This window comes from Podarcis tiliguerta, assembly GCF_965153285.1.
Source record: "Podarcis tiliguerta genome assembly, chromosome: 3".
Taxonomy (NCBI): domain Eukaryota; kingdom Metazoa; phylum Chordata; class Lepidosauria; order Squamata; family Lacertidae; genus Podarcis; species Podarcis tiliguerta.
The window spans coordinates 15,621,787-15,637,892 of record NC_139536.1 but is presented as its reverse complement, the minus strand read 5'-3'; the positions used below and the strand labels follow the sequence as shown (position 1 = coordinate 15,637,892).

At 40.6% G+C, this 16,106-nt stretch overlaps 1 protein-coding gene across 3 annotated transcripts in view; it reads left to right on the top strand.

Annotated features, from left to right (window-relative positions):
- Positions 1 to 16,106, top strand: part of ACSS1 (acyl-CoA synthetase short chain family member 1) — a 31,859-nt gene that overhangs the window by 3,467 nt on the left and 12,286 nt on the right. Inside the window, exons 1-6 of one of the 3 annotated variants that reach the window (XM_083432860.1) lie at positions 3,425 to 3,515; positions 4,040 to 4,170; positions 9,940 to 10,139; positions 11,523 to 11,698; positions 13,419 to 13,571; positions 14,764 to 14,911. In XM_083432860.1, the coding sequence (XP_083288986.1) occupies positions 4,169 to 4,170; positions 9,940 to 10,139; positions 11,523 to 11,698; positions 13,419 to 13,571; positions 14,764 to 14,911 (679 nt within the window). In that variant the 5' untranslated portion in view covers positions 3,425 to 3,515; positions 4,040 to 4,168. Of the gene's footprint in view, positions 1 to 3,418; positions 3,516 to 4,039; positions 4,171 to 6,796; positions 6,862 to 9,939; positions 10,140 to 11,522; positions 11,699 to 13,418; positions 13,572 to 14,763; positions 14,912 to 16,106 lie in introns of those variants that run through there. The other 2 variants (XM_083432858.1, XM_083432859.1) reach the window with 2 other exon arrangements.

Below are 16,106 nucleotides of genomic sequence, written 5' to 3'. Positions count from 1 at the left end.
TTGTCTCTGTAATTTTCTTTTTTCTCCTTTGGCAAAGATTATTCAAAGTAGAATTATAAGTTTAATGCTAAACATAATGAATCTGTGACTGTAGACTTCGAGCATATTCAATTACATATTGAAAAATTAAGGAAAAATAGTGAAAGATGAAGCTATTTGAGGTTCTTACTGTACAATGTTGGGGACCAACAATGAGAGAGGGCTATTGCATTTGTGCCTTGCTTGTGAATTTCCTAGAGGCAACTGATTCTGCTGTCAAAGTCATAAAGTATGTGTTAGTGCAGCTTTGGTAGATGAGAACTGAACATTTTGGCTTTAGCATTCCAAACATGCTTTTTTAATAGCTGCTTTTCACCTGTAAAGTTGTTTATAATACCAGGATCTTAATTTTTGTTGTGTTAAGTAATACTAAAGAATAGGTGAAAGTGCCTCTCAACATGTGCTATGCAGAGTGCTAATCCCTCACTGCCAAATGATTTTGTGTGCAATCAATAGGGTTCTAATTGTAATCACTGTTTTAACTAGCAATAACAAGGTAATAAGATTTTAAATCCACAGTGGTTCATTATAAAGTAAGTGGCTCTGAATCCCTCTTATAGGAATTGGTGTCCCCATGTCTGTTTGCTGCTAGCTGTGATTGCATAAACAGTGGCTATCACCACCACCACCACCACCACTGAAGTTGAATGCTAACTTTAGCAAATGAGGCACATGAGATGATACACTTTCAGCAAAAGCTCAGGCTACAGTAATCCTGGAACAGTACTTTATAGGGGAAGGGTTGTAGCTCAGTAGTAGAGCATCTTCTTTGCATGCAGAAGGTCCTAGGTTCAAGCATCTGCTGGGAATGTTCCCTGCCTGAAATCCTGGAAAGCCATTGCAAGTCAGAGTTAGTTCCACCTGTGGGGTGGTTGTGGGAAGTGGCATGATTAATGTTCTCATGGGTGTATCCAGGTTTTTTTTTGGGGGGGGGAGGACTGATGTGATTGGTCAGTTAAGGATATTACTTGATGGGGGGGCAACTGGCCCCCCTTGGCTACACCCATGATTGTTCTCCATATAAAAAAGCTTCCTTTCTTTAGAAACAATTACAGTAGAGGTTATATTAGGACCTTTCTCCCCACTTCCTCTCTGTTAATTTAAATACAGTTGCACTCATTTACACTTACAGTTCACTTCAGTTAATAAAAAAGATACAGCTGTTTCTCTTACACTGCTCTGTTAACCATGTTTACTCAGAATTGAGTCCCACAGAGTTCAGTAGGCCTTAACTCTCTTGTCACAGTGCTTAGTATTGCATCCTTCATTATGCCAATTGTTCTAATTCAAAGTGCAACACAGCTTCATAAAACTCATGGGAGATAAACCTAGGCACATCAGTTCTTTAACACTTTCTGGATGTGAGTTTCTATTTTCAACCATTACCTATTTTCAACAATTACCACAGTGATCAGGTTTCATCATTGCAGTTGACATGCTGGAGAAATCTACAGTAAAGTCACAGGTGACATTTTCCAGAAATGGCACATTTTCTTCAGCTGCTTCTTTTTACAAGTTAATATTCTACAAGGTGAGGGTGTTAATGTTACTCACAGATGGCTTATTATGCTGAAAGAAACTGCTTTAGAATCCATTTCAATTTGATCATTGACTAGCATTTGGTCCAATTCTTTGTAGCTTACATGTGACATTGTTCAAAATTCAACAGGAAGAGCTGCCAACTTTCATTTATTTTAATGGAGCTTTCTATATTAAGCACACTTTTGTTAATTATATTTTGACTCCATTTGCTCTACTTACCACTCTACTTATTTGCTCTACTTATCACTTTCTCTTTTTATCTTCATATCACTGTTTTATGCATTCTTACTTAGAAGATGACAATAACTTGCTTAAATTGGTTTAGAGTTGATGTGTTAATGTTTAATGGGGGGAATGTATCTTGTCATACATGTTTCATACAAGAGGATAGCAAATTGCATTGTAATAAAAGGGTAAAAAAATGATTATAAGGTGGAATATAAAAATATTTAAAAATAAGTAGAATTTAGCTAAAAAGCAATTCTCAATCAAGTCACCAGTGTATAATCAAGGTCATGAAAACCATTTAAATGTTAAATATTAAGGAAGAGAAGAGTTAAATGACCTAGTTAAGCTACCATTGCCATACACATAAGAGTTGAAAAGGTACTTGAACGTGGCTGGAATAATTAAAGGACTCTAGTGCTGCTTTTGTTTATTGAAGAAGCCTTAATTTTCAAGGATGTTATAGTTGGTCTCAGGCATGGGGGTGGGGAACATACAGTGAAATTAAGTATTTTACTGCATTATTTTCCCAGTAAAGTTTCTCTAAGCTTTGTACAGTGAAGAACTGTCCTTGATTGTTGATTACAGTATTTGTAAATAGAGGACTCCCTTAGGGTCAAATTAGAAGAAAAGGACACCAACAAGGGCATTGAAGGGATTGGCTGAAGAGCACAACACTACAGTATTAGGTTTCCAAAACATGAGCTTATAATTACAAAACCTATGCATTTTTAGAAGGGTGAAGCATAATTACACAACAGCTGTCTACAGCAAAATCTGATGGCCAAACTTCAACTTTGATTTTAAAAGGCTGGACTTCCTAGCCTTTAAGTGCTGGAAAGAGGGCCTGCTAAACTCAAAGCTGAGGGAGAATTGTGTGTATCAATCATCCTGTGCTTAGGAGGCAGTACTCCTTTCAGTATGTTATACACATTCCAATCCCTCCACATAATTGTAATATTTAGCAGAGAGAGTGGGGGTGGGGTGGGGAGCGCTATATTAACCAAAAGACTTTCAGTCTCTTGCCTTTCCAATGCCCTGTTGCTCTTCCTTTCCTATGCAGGCCTTAGTTAGAAGCTATATTTTTCAATAAATATAAATAGATAAATATTATGCATATATTCCTGGCTTACAAAGCAATCACATAGCTCTTGTTTGCCTGGTTTTAGACTGTAGGTGGTCTAAACTACAAAGAACATCAACAACCCATGAAGGTGGTTAGTCAGTTGTGGCCATCTTGTGTTATAAACAGAATCCTACTGTTAAAGTTTCAACAACTGTATATGGCAACTGTATCTATTGACATCCTTACATTTACTGTCTCAGCATTCTTGTAGATGCTTGACTGTAGTATATGTTTATAAACTAAACTGATGTACAGTGGAATTTCATTTTAATGATTCTGAAATACTGAAATCATCTGAATACTGTACTTTGATGCTCTTGACTATTTCATTGGGACATTATTGTAGATTTGCATGTCAGAGGCTCTTTAAATAAATTATATTTGTTCATTATCTTTAAAAAATATTAATAGCACAAGTTGATTATCAAATCTGACACTTTAGAATCTACTGTAAATGTTGCTTTTTTATAATTTGTTTCTCTGCAGTTAACTGCTTGGACCGGTATGCACAACACTCTCCAGAGAGAGTGGCTTTGATCTGGGAAAAAGATGAGCCTGGCACTGAGGAGAAAGTCACCTACAGGTATGACTTCAGAATGTGTCTTATACTGCAGTTGGGGCATGCTTACTGCCTACTTCAAGAGCTTTTGTACAAAATCTTTCCCATTCTTTAATGATGGCCAGCCTAAAGAAGAGGAATCAGTCCAGGAGTAGTGGTGAACAAGATGGCAAAGACAACCAGTTTTTTTTTAGCAGAGTGGTTCCCAAATAGTGGGTTAGAACCCAGCAGTAGATTGATGGGACATTTGGCGGTAGCTGAGCAGCCTGTCAGAAAGGGGCTACTGGAAACCATGTGGCAATGTAGCCTAAAGAATATTCATAACTGTTCAGTTGTCATTAACAGGTATTTAATAAGACAGAATTTCATCATTATTATGATGAAATAATTTCTGAACCACTGAATATATTAAAAATATGTCTACAAAAAAACAACAGATGAATTAATCTATTACAAAATATTACAAAAGTAAAGTTACATTTAAACATAGTTACAGATAAAAATGTAACAAAAATTTGCCTGACAATGCTATTTCAACACATGTACAGTAAGAAGCTAGCTGTGTCAGAAGAGGAAATACAGTTTGCAATCAAGCTGAAGCTAGTGTAAGAAAAAGGAACCAGTCCACATGGATGTGAAGTCTTTCTGCAAATGAACATGGGCTGCGTCTAAGAAAAATGTAAGAATATCTCTGTGCAGCCCACCTTGGAGGATTTGTAGTGCCTCATCGCAATCCTGGATTGCCAAGAAGCCAAGTTAGAGTAGAGGAGCAAAAGTGAAAGCTGGTTGCACAACAGCGGTGGCCTTGGCATGGGGATGACACTGACAGGGGAGAGTGGTGGTTTGGAACAATGGCAGAAGTATGAGTGAAGTGCTATGAATTATTTCAGAGCTGTGCATTCTTTATCTGTCTCACATGAGACAGCAAGGGAATGGAAGAGGAAGAAGTTTCAGGATGGCAAGAAGGGGGGATACTGAAAGGAAATGAGTGGCTCTTCTAAACAATGGCAGGGGTAAATTGGTCATGGGAGGGAAATTGTGGTTTTAAACAACAGCAGAGATTGTACCTTAACACAGTGTATTTCACTCCTGGAACCATTTGCTATCTTCAACATGATGTTCCAGATGCAAAGTAATAATTTAGAAAATATATGTTATTACCAAACAAGCACTCACATGCACACAACATCCATAAGCTGAAGTTAACCTTCTCTAACTGAACAAGCTAACTGACTGACTTGCTCTTTAGATTCTACTCAATTTAAAGCTACAGCAACATATACCATCATGGGGTGTGCACACAGAGGGGGTTGCAGAACAGGGGGGAGAATGTGGCATGAAAACGGTAAAGGGGGGGTTGTCTGTGTGCAAGGGATAGTTGAAAAAAGAAGGTACGAAAGGGAGACTGGCTGGCACAGACCTTGTCTTCTTAATGGCTCATCACCTTGCCCTTTGTTTTCCAGACTGGCTCTTCTCCCAGGTGATTGCCTGTATGGGAAACTGATTTGGCCTGTTTGGCTAAATCCAGCATCTGGCAGCCCATTTTAATACTCCAAGCCTTGATTAAACTCCAATACCCACTAGACCCAGGAATTTAGGGGAGAATCTGACACCAATAAATTTAGGGGAATCAAGGCACCCACAAAGTTCTAACAATATACTCAAATATTTAGTTTCATATTCGATATGATGGAGTCATATCCACTCTAGTCTGAGATTCGTATGAATAGCATATTTAGTTTTATTTATGAAATTAAATACATTGGAACTCTTAGCCAAACCATTCATTGCATTCAATGTCTGATCTCATTTAATGTACCGTATTTTTCGCCCCATAGGGTGCACCGGACCACAGGGCGCACCTAGTTTTTAGGGGGGGGGGAGAAGAAAAAAAATATATCCCCCCCCAGCCCCAAAGAGCAAAGAAGCCAAGACAGCGAGCGGGATCCATCCCGCTGCCTGTCTTGACTTTCTCTTTAGCCGCGTGCAACCTCTCCAGCTGGGAGAGGCTGCGCTCGGCTTTTGCAGAAGCCAAGACAGCGAGCGGGATGGATCCTGCTTGCTGTCTTGGCTTCATTTTTAGCCATGGGGCTGGGGCGGGGGAAGCCCGAGCTTCCCCTGACCCCAGCCCCCAGAACAGGTCCGGGAGCGGTGGCAAGGTTGCGTGCAGCCTTGCCGCCGCTCCCAGAGCTTGCAGGGCTGGGGACGCACTTATAAGGCTTGCGGATAGCTGCCTGAAGCCCGGGGAGTGCAGCAGGAGTTGGCACCGACCCCCTCTTGCTCTCCAGGCTTCAGGCAGCTATACGCAAGCCTTCGGGTTGTTTTCATTGATACCACAGCATGGGGCTGAAAGAGGAACGGATAGCCCCATGTGTTGCATTCTTGATCCTGACATGGTTCCCCTCTCCCAAATTGTGCATAAGGCTCATTGGCTATTTTAAACACCAGTATGTTCCTTTAGGTACTTTGTTAGGTTTGCCTTCAAGTAAGAGTTTGAAGAAACTGAGCTGTGACAATCCTCTGGTCTTTGGTTGTCTCAGTAGGGACAAGGCCTGCAAACACAGTGTTTCCTTTCAAGCTGTTCTGATATCTGTTAATAATAGCAAGCTGTTGGTAGACTTATCAGCTAATTAACCAAGCTGCTATAAAAATGCATTGACTGCTCTAAGGAGTTTTGTCCATGCACAGCTGTTGCTTTAAATAGATAGATGTAGGTATCACACAGAAAGTAGGTGACCAGTAAAATAAAAATATGTGTGTTGTCAAGAGGCATGAGTACTTTATCAGTAAATAGTATGGACCATGGGTAGGCAAACAAAAGCCCGGCAGCCGGATCTGGCGCAATTGCCTTCTAAATCCAGCCCCAAGATTGTCTGGGAATCAGCGTGTTTTTACATGAGTAGAATGTGTCCTTTTATTTAAAATGCATCTCTGGGTTATTTGTGCGGCCTGCCTGGTGTTTTTACATGAGTAGAATGTGTGCTTTTATTTAAAATTTGTGGGGCATAGGAATTCATTTGGTTTTCCCCCCAAATATAGTCTGGCCCCCCACAAGGTCTGAGGGACAGTGGACCAGCCCCCTGCTGAAAAAGTTTGATGACCCCTGGTCTGGACATTTTAGCTGGGATTATTATTATAGCCTGTGTTAAATCCACATATTATTTATTGTATTTACGTCCTGCCCTTCCTCCCAAAGCAGACCAGAATGGCAAACAGATACACAATTTAAAAACAAACAGAGGAAAAAACATTCTATAACAGTCAACATTCTAAAGGCAGCTACAACTGAAAACATTTAAAAGCACTTACAGTGACAGTTAATGATCTTTAGGTTGCCAGGAGCAGTATTCTTCAGCCACCAAATGCTTGGGTAAACAGGAATGTTTTCAAATTTCTCCTGCAAATTAATAATGATAGAGACAGGTGCCCCTTGCTGGGGAGGGCTTTCCACAACAGGCAAAGTACCACTGAAAGGGCCCCATCATGAGTCAGCCGAACCAACTGGGCAGCTCCCAGCAGTGGCACTGTCAGCAAGGCCTCACCTTCTGATGATAGGGTCTGAGCTGGAGAAGGCGCTTTTTTGGGTCCTTGGAACCCAAGCCATTAAAGGTTTTATATTGCAGCACCAGTATCACATGGTCCCTTCAAGCTACCCCTTATCAATGCAGCAGTTGCATTCTTCACTAGCTGTAGCCTCTGGACTGTCTTCAAGGGCAGCCCTATGTAGAGCACATTACAGTAGTCTAAGCAAGAGGACAACTGAGGCCAGGCTATCCCAGTCCAGGAAGGAACCATAGCTGGTGAAACAACCTAAGCTGGGCATGAGCACTTGTGGAATACATACATACTTCCATATCTGAAAGTAAATAATGTGTACCTCCTACTTGGAGTGTCTGGGAAACACTGAGATGGTGTTAGGAGGATATGCCATTTTCAGCTTGGGCCTTAACTTGGGAGATAAAGCAAATATTTTCATTGGGAGTTTCTCATATCCCTAGTTTTTTTTTAAGCAGGTCAAAAGCTGTTTGCCACTCATTCAAAAGTTTTGGCACTTTGCTTCCCTCCCTGTGGAACGCCCTCCCATCAGATGTCAAAGAGATAAACAACTACACAACCTTTAGAAGACATCTGAAGGCAGCCCTCTATAGGGAAGTTTTTAATGGTTGGTGTTTTTTGTGGTATCATATGTGTTGTAAGCCACCCAGATGGGTGGGGTAATAATAATAATAATAATAATACTGTAGTAGTGGTAGTGGTAGTAGTAGTAGTAGTAGTAATAATAATTAATAAAATTAGTGTTATTATTTTATGACTTGTAGCTACATGTATTCAGAAAATATATAATACAGTGACAATGAACTGGGGATAATCAGTTAAGGTTTTGCTCTGGATTTTTTCAGCATGATCCTGATGCATATTTGCAAAATACACAGTGCGATCTTGATGCATATTTGCAAAATACACAGTCATAAAACTGATCCATTTACAGCTACCAGTGGATAGATAAATGTAATATATTTCAATGAGAATATTTGCTTTATCTCAGGAGAAGGCATGGAAGCATTGGCTTATTGATAACTGTATAGGAACTGTCAGCACAAGAGGCTGTCGCCTTTTTTTAGAGGTGTTGAATTGCGAATGCCTGGATAGCGTTGCAGCCTACTTCTTGAGTGGAGGAGTGGAAAATATTATACAACAATATATATACATTAATAGGAATGGAAACAGTTCTAGCTTTTGTTGCTGGCTGGCTTTCTTTCTGAGCACAATACAGGGAGGGAGGAGTTTGTGGCTCTCCAGATGTTGCTGGGTTGCATTCTCTTATCATTCTGCAAATTTCTCCTGGCTGTTTCTTCCTGCTGTGCTTCATCTGGTTACAGAGCACTACTGGGAGGAAAAATAGCCAAGGGCATTTGCAGGGGATAATCCACGGTGGCTCGTGCCTACAGGGACTGGTAGGGCAGAAGGCAGAGAGATGCACGAGGGCAATGCTGAGAATGAGAGGAGGCACTGACAACCAGTGCCACCCTCAAGACTGAAAGCAAGTAGGTAGAGCCGGCTGAGGTTGGTGGAGCAGTGTCCCATTTGACCTACTGGACCAGCCTTCACCAGACTCATCTATGGCTACGAGCAGGATTAAACTCCACCTGTCAATTCTCACTTGTAAATGTCTTCTGGTCCCTTTGTTAGTAATAGGAGACAAACCTCAGCTCGGAAATCTTGAATTTACTTCACAATGTGTAGTTCTGTCCTTATAGTCCCTTCTGAAATGTTCTGATCCTGTGCAGGACTTTGATACCATATTTTTGAAACATATCTGAATTATTTGGATAGTGTGAGATGGAATGGTTGTCAACTAAGACAGCTATGGTTTGGCAGACATCAGAGTTTCTCATTTTTGTTTAGCCATAAAACTTGTAGGTAGCTTTGGAAGAGATACGAACTTTATATCAGTCTCCATTTAATTATTTTTAGACTCTATTCTAAGAGTAAAAACAACTTTTTTTAAAACAGCCTTATTCATAGATTTGTTGATTTCGGGTTGGGCCGTTAGTTGCATAAGAAGTAATTACACAATCAAATGCATATGAAACAAATTACAGTTTTTAAGGCTGAGCAAGGAGGCATGCTTCTTACAAAGCATTCTTTTTTATATTTGAACACTGTAAGTGTCTCTCGAATGCTAAGAATGTTGATGAAGGCCAAGTATTCCTCATGTCAATATTTCAAAAGCACTATTGATTTCTATGGTTCAGCAAATGTTGTTATCCAAAAGACCAGCAAGAGACAAAGCTAAGGATTGTTAAACTATTTTTTGGTATAATTCAGATAACAACTTCTCTGAACTTTAGATCATGTATTAAAATGGTTGCTCTCAGCTGTTAAAACAGTGCATATGTTTCATTATATGACATACCTCATTCTGTCTTAATGGCAGGTAATTAATACATAGTAAATAACTAAATCCTGCATTTGGTGGAATAATAATTATCTGTTATAGATCTTTAGATTGGCCAGTGAATAATTTCCAAAACATTTCCCCCCATTTCATAAGTTCACTACTAACAATGAGTGGGTACCAACTGCATGTACTGTACAATATTAGACAAACATGGCAGTTTCAAATTTTTATTTTAATTTTAATAACTTTTTGCAGTTTCAAATTTTTAACTTTGTTTGCGATATAGAAGTAAAGTAAAAATACTAAACTGGATCATCCACTAGGACATAAAAAAAAAATAATCTGGTGGAAATGGATTTTTCCTCAATGCAAATTACCCTAATTGGCACAGGGGCTTTTCCTGGGATATCTTTCAATTCGAAATTTTCTTAAAAACTCAAATTACTAGGATTGACATTGCTTTATACAAGCCTTATGCTATAGAAATACATATTTAACAAACTGGAGCATACAGAAATGACATGGTTGTTCTTTCCTGTGTTGCAGGGAGCTTCTGGATATGACTTGCCGCCTTGCTAATACATTAAAGAAAAATGGAATAAAAAAAGGGGACCGAGTTGCTATTTATATGCCTGTGTCCCCAATGGCAGTGGCTGCCATGTTGGCTTGTGCCAGAATTGGTGCTGTTCATACCGTTGTCTTTGCTGGATTCAGTGCAGATTCATTGGCAGGGAGGATCAATGACTGTGAGTAGTTTTCAGATGCTGGGAAGGGGTAGCTGATAAAGCCTTTCCTCCTCCCAGGAGGGGAGGGGTTGTGATCGGGAGATGATTCCTGTGTCATGCAGGGGGCGCTCTGCCCCCTGCTTCAACTCCAGGGCTGGCGCCACGCCCCTCCCCAGTTGGGGCACCCAATAGGGAAGCTCGATGGGGGTGTGGCTTGCTGCTCAAACGCAGCCGCGCCAGCGATCCCCACCATTGCACACACATTTTCTTCGAGTCACCCACCCTCCACTCCCTTTAGATTAGCTGTTCCTGAGACTTTGCTATGGACCTCTGGTTGGTCACCCTGTTTAACCAGGGGGCGTGGTAGGAGTTTTTCCCAATTGGCTAGATTGGCCCGGCCTCTTGGTTTTTTTCGCCTACCTTGTAGCAACCGTCACAACTTTAGTGGTATTTGGCGGTTAGGCATTGGAATGTGTTGTTGGTGTTTCGGGTGGCAAGGTGTGGCCATCGCCTTCCCTGACAATTTTGGGTATTCCGCTAAAGGAATCGGGCGGTCGTGGATCCTGTCCGATGCCCGTGTGGCGGGGGGCCATGGCACGACCCTCAGTGACATCAGGAAGAGAGCCTATAGTTGGATTAGCATCAACAGGCTTCCCCTACTGGTGGTTAACCCCTCCTCAGACTCACCCCTCTACGAGTGGGTGGAGTCTAATGTTCCGTGGTCCAATGCCTAAGCCAAAAGCTTCTCACATGTTGTAATCAATAAAATTGTGGCCTTTACCTTACCCATTAACCTTACATTCTGTGTCCACGTGTCTTTATTCCCCAAGCGGGGATCGGGTCCTCGAATCACGAACATTCATAGTACAGTATGACTTTTTTCTCATATTGCAGGGCAGTTCTCTTCACACACAACAGACATTCCCATTAAGCATGACTAATATTCTCCATCATTGAAAAGAATGTGTTAGCCTCTGTATGCACAAAATGTGTGTACATTAGAGCCCTTTGTAGTATGTTGTGAGGAACATTGGCCAATGAGCCTCATTACACCCACCAGCCAGTTATATGATATCAGATGCAGAGATTTGTTATCTGCGGGCTAAGCATCACAGCACTATGATAAGGGTTAAGCCTCTGCTTAACTATAGAGTCTTGAAGCTTCTTACAAACTAACAAATTTATCAGGGGGTGTAATCTTTTGTGGACAAGAGTCTGTTTCTAGTTTTGCTACAAGACCTTTTGTTTCTGCTGCAACAGAAAACACAGCTACCCCTCTGGATACTTTGTATGAGTTACTGTTCTGCTATACTATACAGTATATAATGTTTTGGTTACAATATTACTCGGAACAATAATGGAGGAAAACAAACTGCTAAGTCCACAAATGATTTTTCTTGTTAGCTGAATGCAAAGCAGTCATCACCTCTAACCAGGGAGTCAGGGGCGGACGTGTCATAGAACTGAAGAAGACCGTGGATGAAGCTGTAAAGAATTGTCCAAGTGCCAAGTGTGTCTTTGTGACCCAGAGAACTACCAACAAAATCCACATGGGCAGTCGTGATATTCTCCTTGAAGAAGTATGTTCATGATGTTCATGGTACTTCTTTTAAATCAGGTATTTCTATAGGGTGCAATAATATTTTATCACAGCAGGTTATATGCTGGTGTTTTGTCTAGAACAAATTAATGTTGATGAGCCTAGTTTTATAATGAATCAAAGGCCAGGCTGAAACTTTGAATTGTCAAGTTAGTGCATCCTTGGATTGCAGCTTCATATCTAGAGATGAGAAGCCAGAAAAACTGGGGAAATTTGCAGGGGAAACCCATCTTTTCCCCCATCCCCATTATTTTCTGAAGCTGTTTATTTTTTTTTTGAAAATTAGACATATTTGTGGATGAAGAAATCATTTACTTCAGAATGGTGGACAAAACTTTTAAGACAAGGTGTTCATATATTTATTCTCCCAGAATGATTTTTAAAACTGTGTAGCAGGAAGACTTAGGTGAGTCTGCGTTCAATCTTGGATCATGAAAAATTGCAAGCAAAATAAATTATAAATAAATAGTAGCAATGTAAAATATTATGAAAGAGGAGGTGTATTAATTAAAAACATGTTGGAATAAAACAGTCATCAAAAGGTGGGGAGTGATAGAGTATCTACTCCCTTGGGTGGGGGGACCATAACTGAAAAGGTGCTCTTTTTGTGTCACCTCTGCACCTCAGATGCAAGTGGGAGCATGGAGGAGCCTCTCCAAAATGAAACTCTATTCTTGAGCAGGTTCATCCAGGAGCATGTGGTTCTGTAGATCATTGTCCCAAGACGTTTCAAAGACCAATGGCAGCAACCACAATTGAGTCTGAATGGATTTCAAACGAGGAAAGTTGGTCAAGGATTGAGCAATATGTATAAATCTCCTGGTCTTAGCAAAAGACGTAGTGGCTACGTTTTGAACCAACTGTTTCTGAACTGTCTTCATGGACAGCCCTGTGTAGAGCACATTGTAGGTCTCCAACCAGGCAGTGACAAAGGTATGTATAACAGAGGTCAGGTCTGATTTCACCTAGTAAGGACACAGCTGACTTACCAAATGAAGATGGTAAGGCATTCCTGGTCAGTGCCTGCACTTGAGCATCCAAGAGAACTCTCAACCAGCAAACTTACCATTTCAGGAGACATGCAACCCCATCAGTACAGGTTGCTCACATAGATCCAGATCAGCATATCTTCCATTTAGCAGTACTTGTCTTGTCTGGATTAAACTTCAGTTGATTCACTCTCGTTCAGGTCAAAACTGCCCTCAAAACAGCAGTAAAGAACTTCCACTGTTTCCCCAAGTTCTTGCTTCTTCCAAGATAACTGAAACAAAAGAGGATGCATGGTCTCAGTTGTAATAGCTCCCAGTGAAGAACAGTGCAATGGACTTGTGGCTCCTGGCTGAGTTACCCAGTAGCTAATTAGTTGGTACACAGCCTCTGGACAATACCGTATCCATACCCAAGGTGTGCCTGGAGTTTACTGGAAATGGCAGCTGTCAGTAGAGTGCAGCACAATAGACTTTGGGCCACTGTTTCTGCACAGAAACAAAACCACAACTCTATGAATCCAGAACATTGCTTCAGTTTTTATGAAATGGCCCCTTATGGGATGTTTTTATGTTTAAATATGTGCTGTAAGCCACCAATCAGATGGGTAGGGTATGATGATGTTGTTGGTGATGATAATAATAATAATAATAATAATAATAATAATAATAATAATAATAATAATATACTTCCTCTTTCTTTTATTTATTTAGGAGATGGCTAAGGAGGTGCCAGTTTGTTCCCCTGAAATAATGGACAGTGAAGATATGCTCTTTATGCTTTATACCTCAGGGAGCACAGGAAAACCTAAAGGGATTGTTCACACCCAAGCTGGCTATCTCCTTTATGCTGCCTTAACGCACAAGGTACACCAGAAATCATATCTGTTGGAAAATAACACTTGTTGTTTTACTATATCAGTAATAATAGTGGAGAACAGATAGTAAAAATAAATTTGTGTGTGGGGAGATGTACTGATGGTTTTTGGAAATGGTGCCTGGTAAAAATTTCTCTGATTCCTTCTGCTACTTAAAGTATATGCACACCAAAAGCTGACATTTTAGCCCTAAAATGTCTAAATAATTTATTCAGCTTCAGTGTTGAAAAGTATTTTATTCCCTCCATAATTCTGGTTATACATTCTATTGGGCAATGTCACTTACCAGATATTTCATTCACTTATTTACAGCATTTGTATTCTGCTACATAAAACAGATTTCTTTGGGTGGCTTAACAATAAATGAGTGAAAACAGGCAATAAACAAAATAACATACAAAATGAAAAGCTACATAAACACAACAGAAATCAAAACTCATTGCACTCCAAAATGTTAAAACTGAGAGGCGCAGACTACATCAATTAAAAAGCCTGGGTGAATGGAGAGATATTCATGTTCTGCTGAAAAGGGCTTAAGAACAGTGCTTAGAGCAGGCATAGGCAAACTCCGGCCCTCCAGATGTTTGGGACTACAATTCCCATCATCTCTAGCTAACAAGACCAGTGGTCAGGGATGATGAGAATTGTAGTTCCAAACATTGGGGGACTGAAGTTTGTCGATGCCTGGCTTAGAGTTTCCCTAAAAGCAACTTCCTAGTTAGTAGTCAATGCCCTCCTTTTTTCTGCTTTTTTTGCTCCTCCCTGCTCACACTGGGACAAATCATCCCATGATCTCTGGCTTACATATGAATTGGGAATCATGGTTTGTTTCACTCCCAGCAATGTTTATTCTTGGCTTGCTGACAATAGTTTGATGGAGCAAAATAAATCATATTTCCCCAAAGAATCCTGGGAACTGTAGCTCTCCTCTCGCAAAGCTACAGTTCCCAGCACCCTGAACAAAATGCAGTTCCCATGATTCCTTGTGGGGAGGCATGTGGTTAAATTTATGGTGTGGATCTGCCCTTGGCCATCACATGAAACCATGAATGTGAAGGGCAAAGTGGCTGTACACCTGTTTTACCACATGAAGTGTACCATATGGTAAATAACTGCTGAAGAATGATGGAGAGTTTATTAAGCACGTAAACTCTAACCTGCTTTACTGTTCATCTTTGTAGCATGTGTTTGACTACAAGCAAGATGACATTTTTGGTTGTATGGCTGATATTGGTTGGATCACGGGACACAGCTATGTTGTGTATGGACCACTCTGCAATGGAAGCACCACAGTACTGTTTGAAAGCACTCCAGTCTATCCTAATCCAGGTGCCTTAAGTAAAAACTTAAAGTTTAACTCCTGGGCATAGAAAAGGGCTGTTCATGTAACAACTCCCAGTTTCAAACTCTGGCATCTCTGTATAGGGCTGGGAAAAGATTCCTGTCTATAATCCCCAGAGAGCTACAGTGTAGACACTGCTTGGTATGCACACGATGGTAAACCACAGATTACCATGCAAGAACAATGCACTGGTGCATGCTGCTCAGTTGCCCCCACTTTGCTCCACCCTGCATGCCTCTGGGAGAAACATACCATAAAGTATGGCTTAGCATTACGTGTGACTTGGCACTTGTGGTTGGTTTCTCTCCAAACAAACCACAGGTGGAGTTGTCTTGCTGTTAGTGAGTTGAAAAAAAGAAACCAGGAGTGTTGGTTCACGCATAATCTGAAACTGAGCATCATAGCAACATAGAGCAGGTACAAACCTGCTGTACCTGGAACTGGGTGTGGAGAATGCAGCTGAATGGGTCACAGCTGTGGCAGCTTGTGGAAGCACCTTCCACCTTGGGCCTGGCCATAAAAAGGCAGTTCTAGAGTGAGAGACTAGGGGGATGTCTGCTGTTTCCAGGCATTCTTCTTGTTGTGAGACTTTTGTGGGTGAGCTGAAAGTTTGTTTGGACCCTGGGTGAGAACCTGAAGGCCGATAGGGAGGGAATGTCGGAAGTAAAATTAATTTATATTGATTTATATATCTTAGTAACCTTCTATTGATGTACTTGTATTAAGATATTAGAAATGAGAATTTTCAGAGGTGATGTAGCAGCTGCCAACCTTCCACCGCATATATTTGGTGAATCTGTAGCATAAGGTCTGCAGACCAATGGATATATGATAAGGTTTGGTCTTAATTGTTAAGAAGAGACTGTCCACATTCACCTGCCAGTCACCATCTTGCTATGTGTTTAAGGAGTACAAATGGTATCTCAAACGATCTGTTTTGGCTCGATTTAAAAGGTAGGTGTTGATTTTAGTATAGATCAGTGGACCTAACTGCTCCAGCCTTAAACATAAGCCTGTACAAAGTGTTTTGGGTGGGGTATACTAATAGTGGTATCAGCTCAACAACACAAAGCAGAATGATGGGCTAGTGTGACAGGCAGAGAATCTATAAAAATATTTTAAAAGTCTTTAAAAAGTAGGTGCTTTGTGCCCATATTACAATGTATGTATTCTCATTGTACT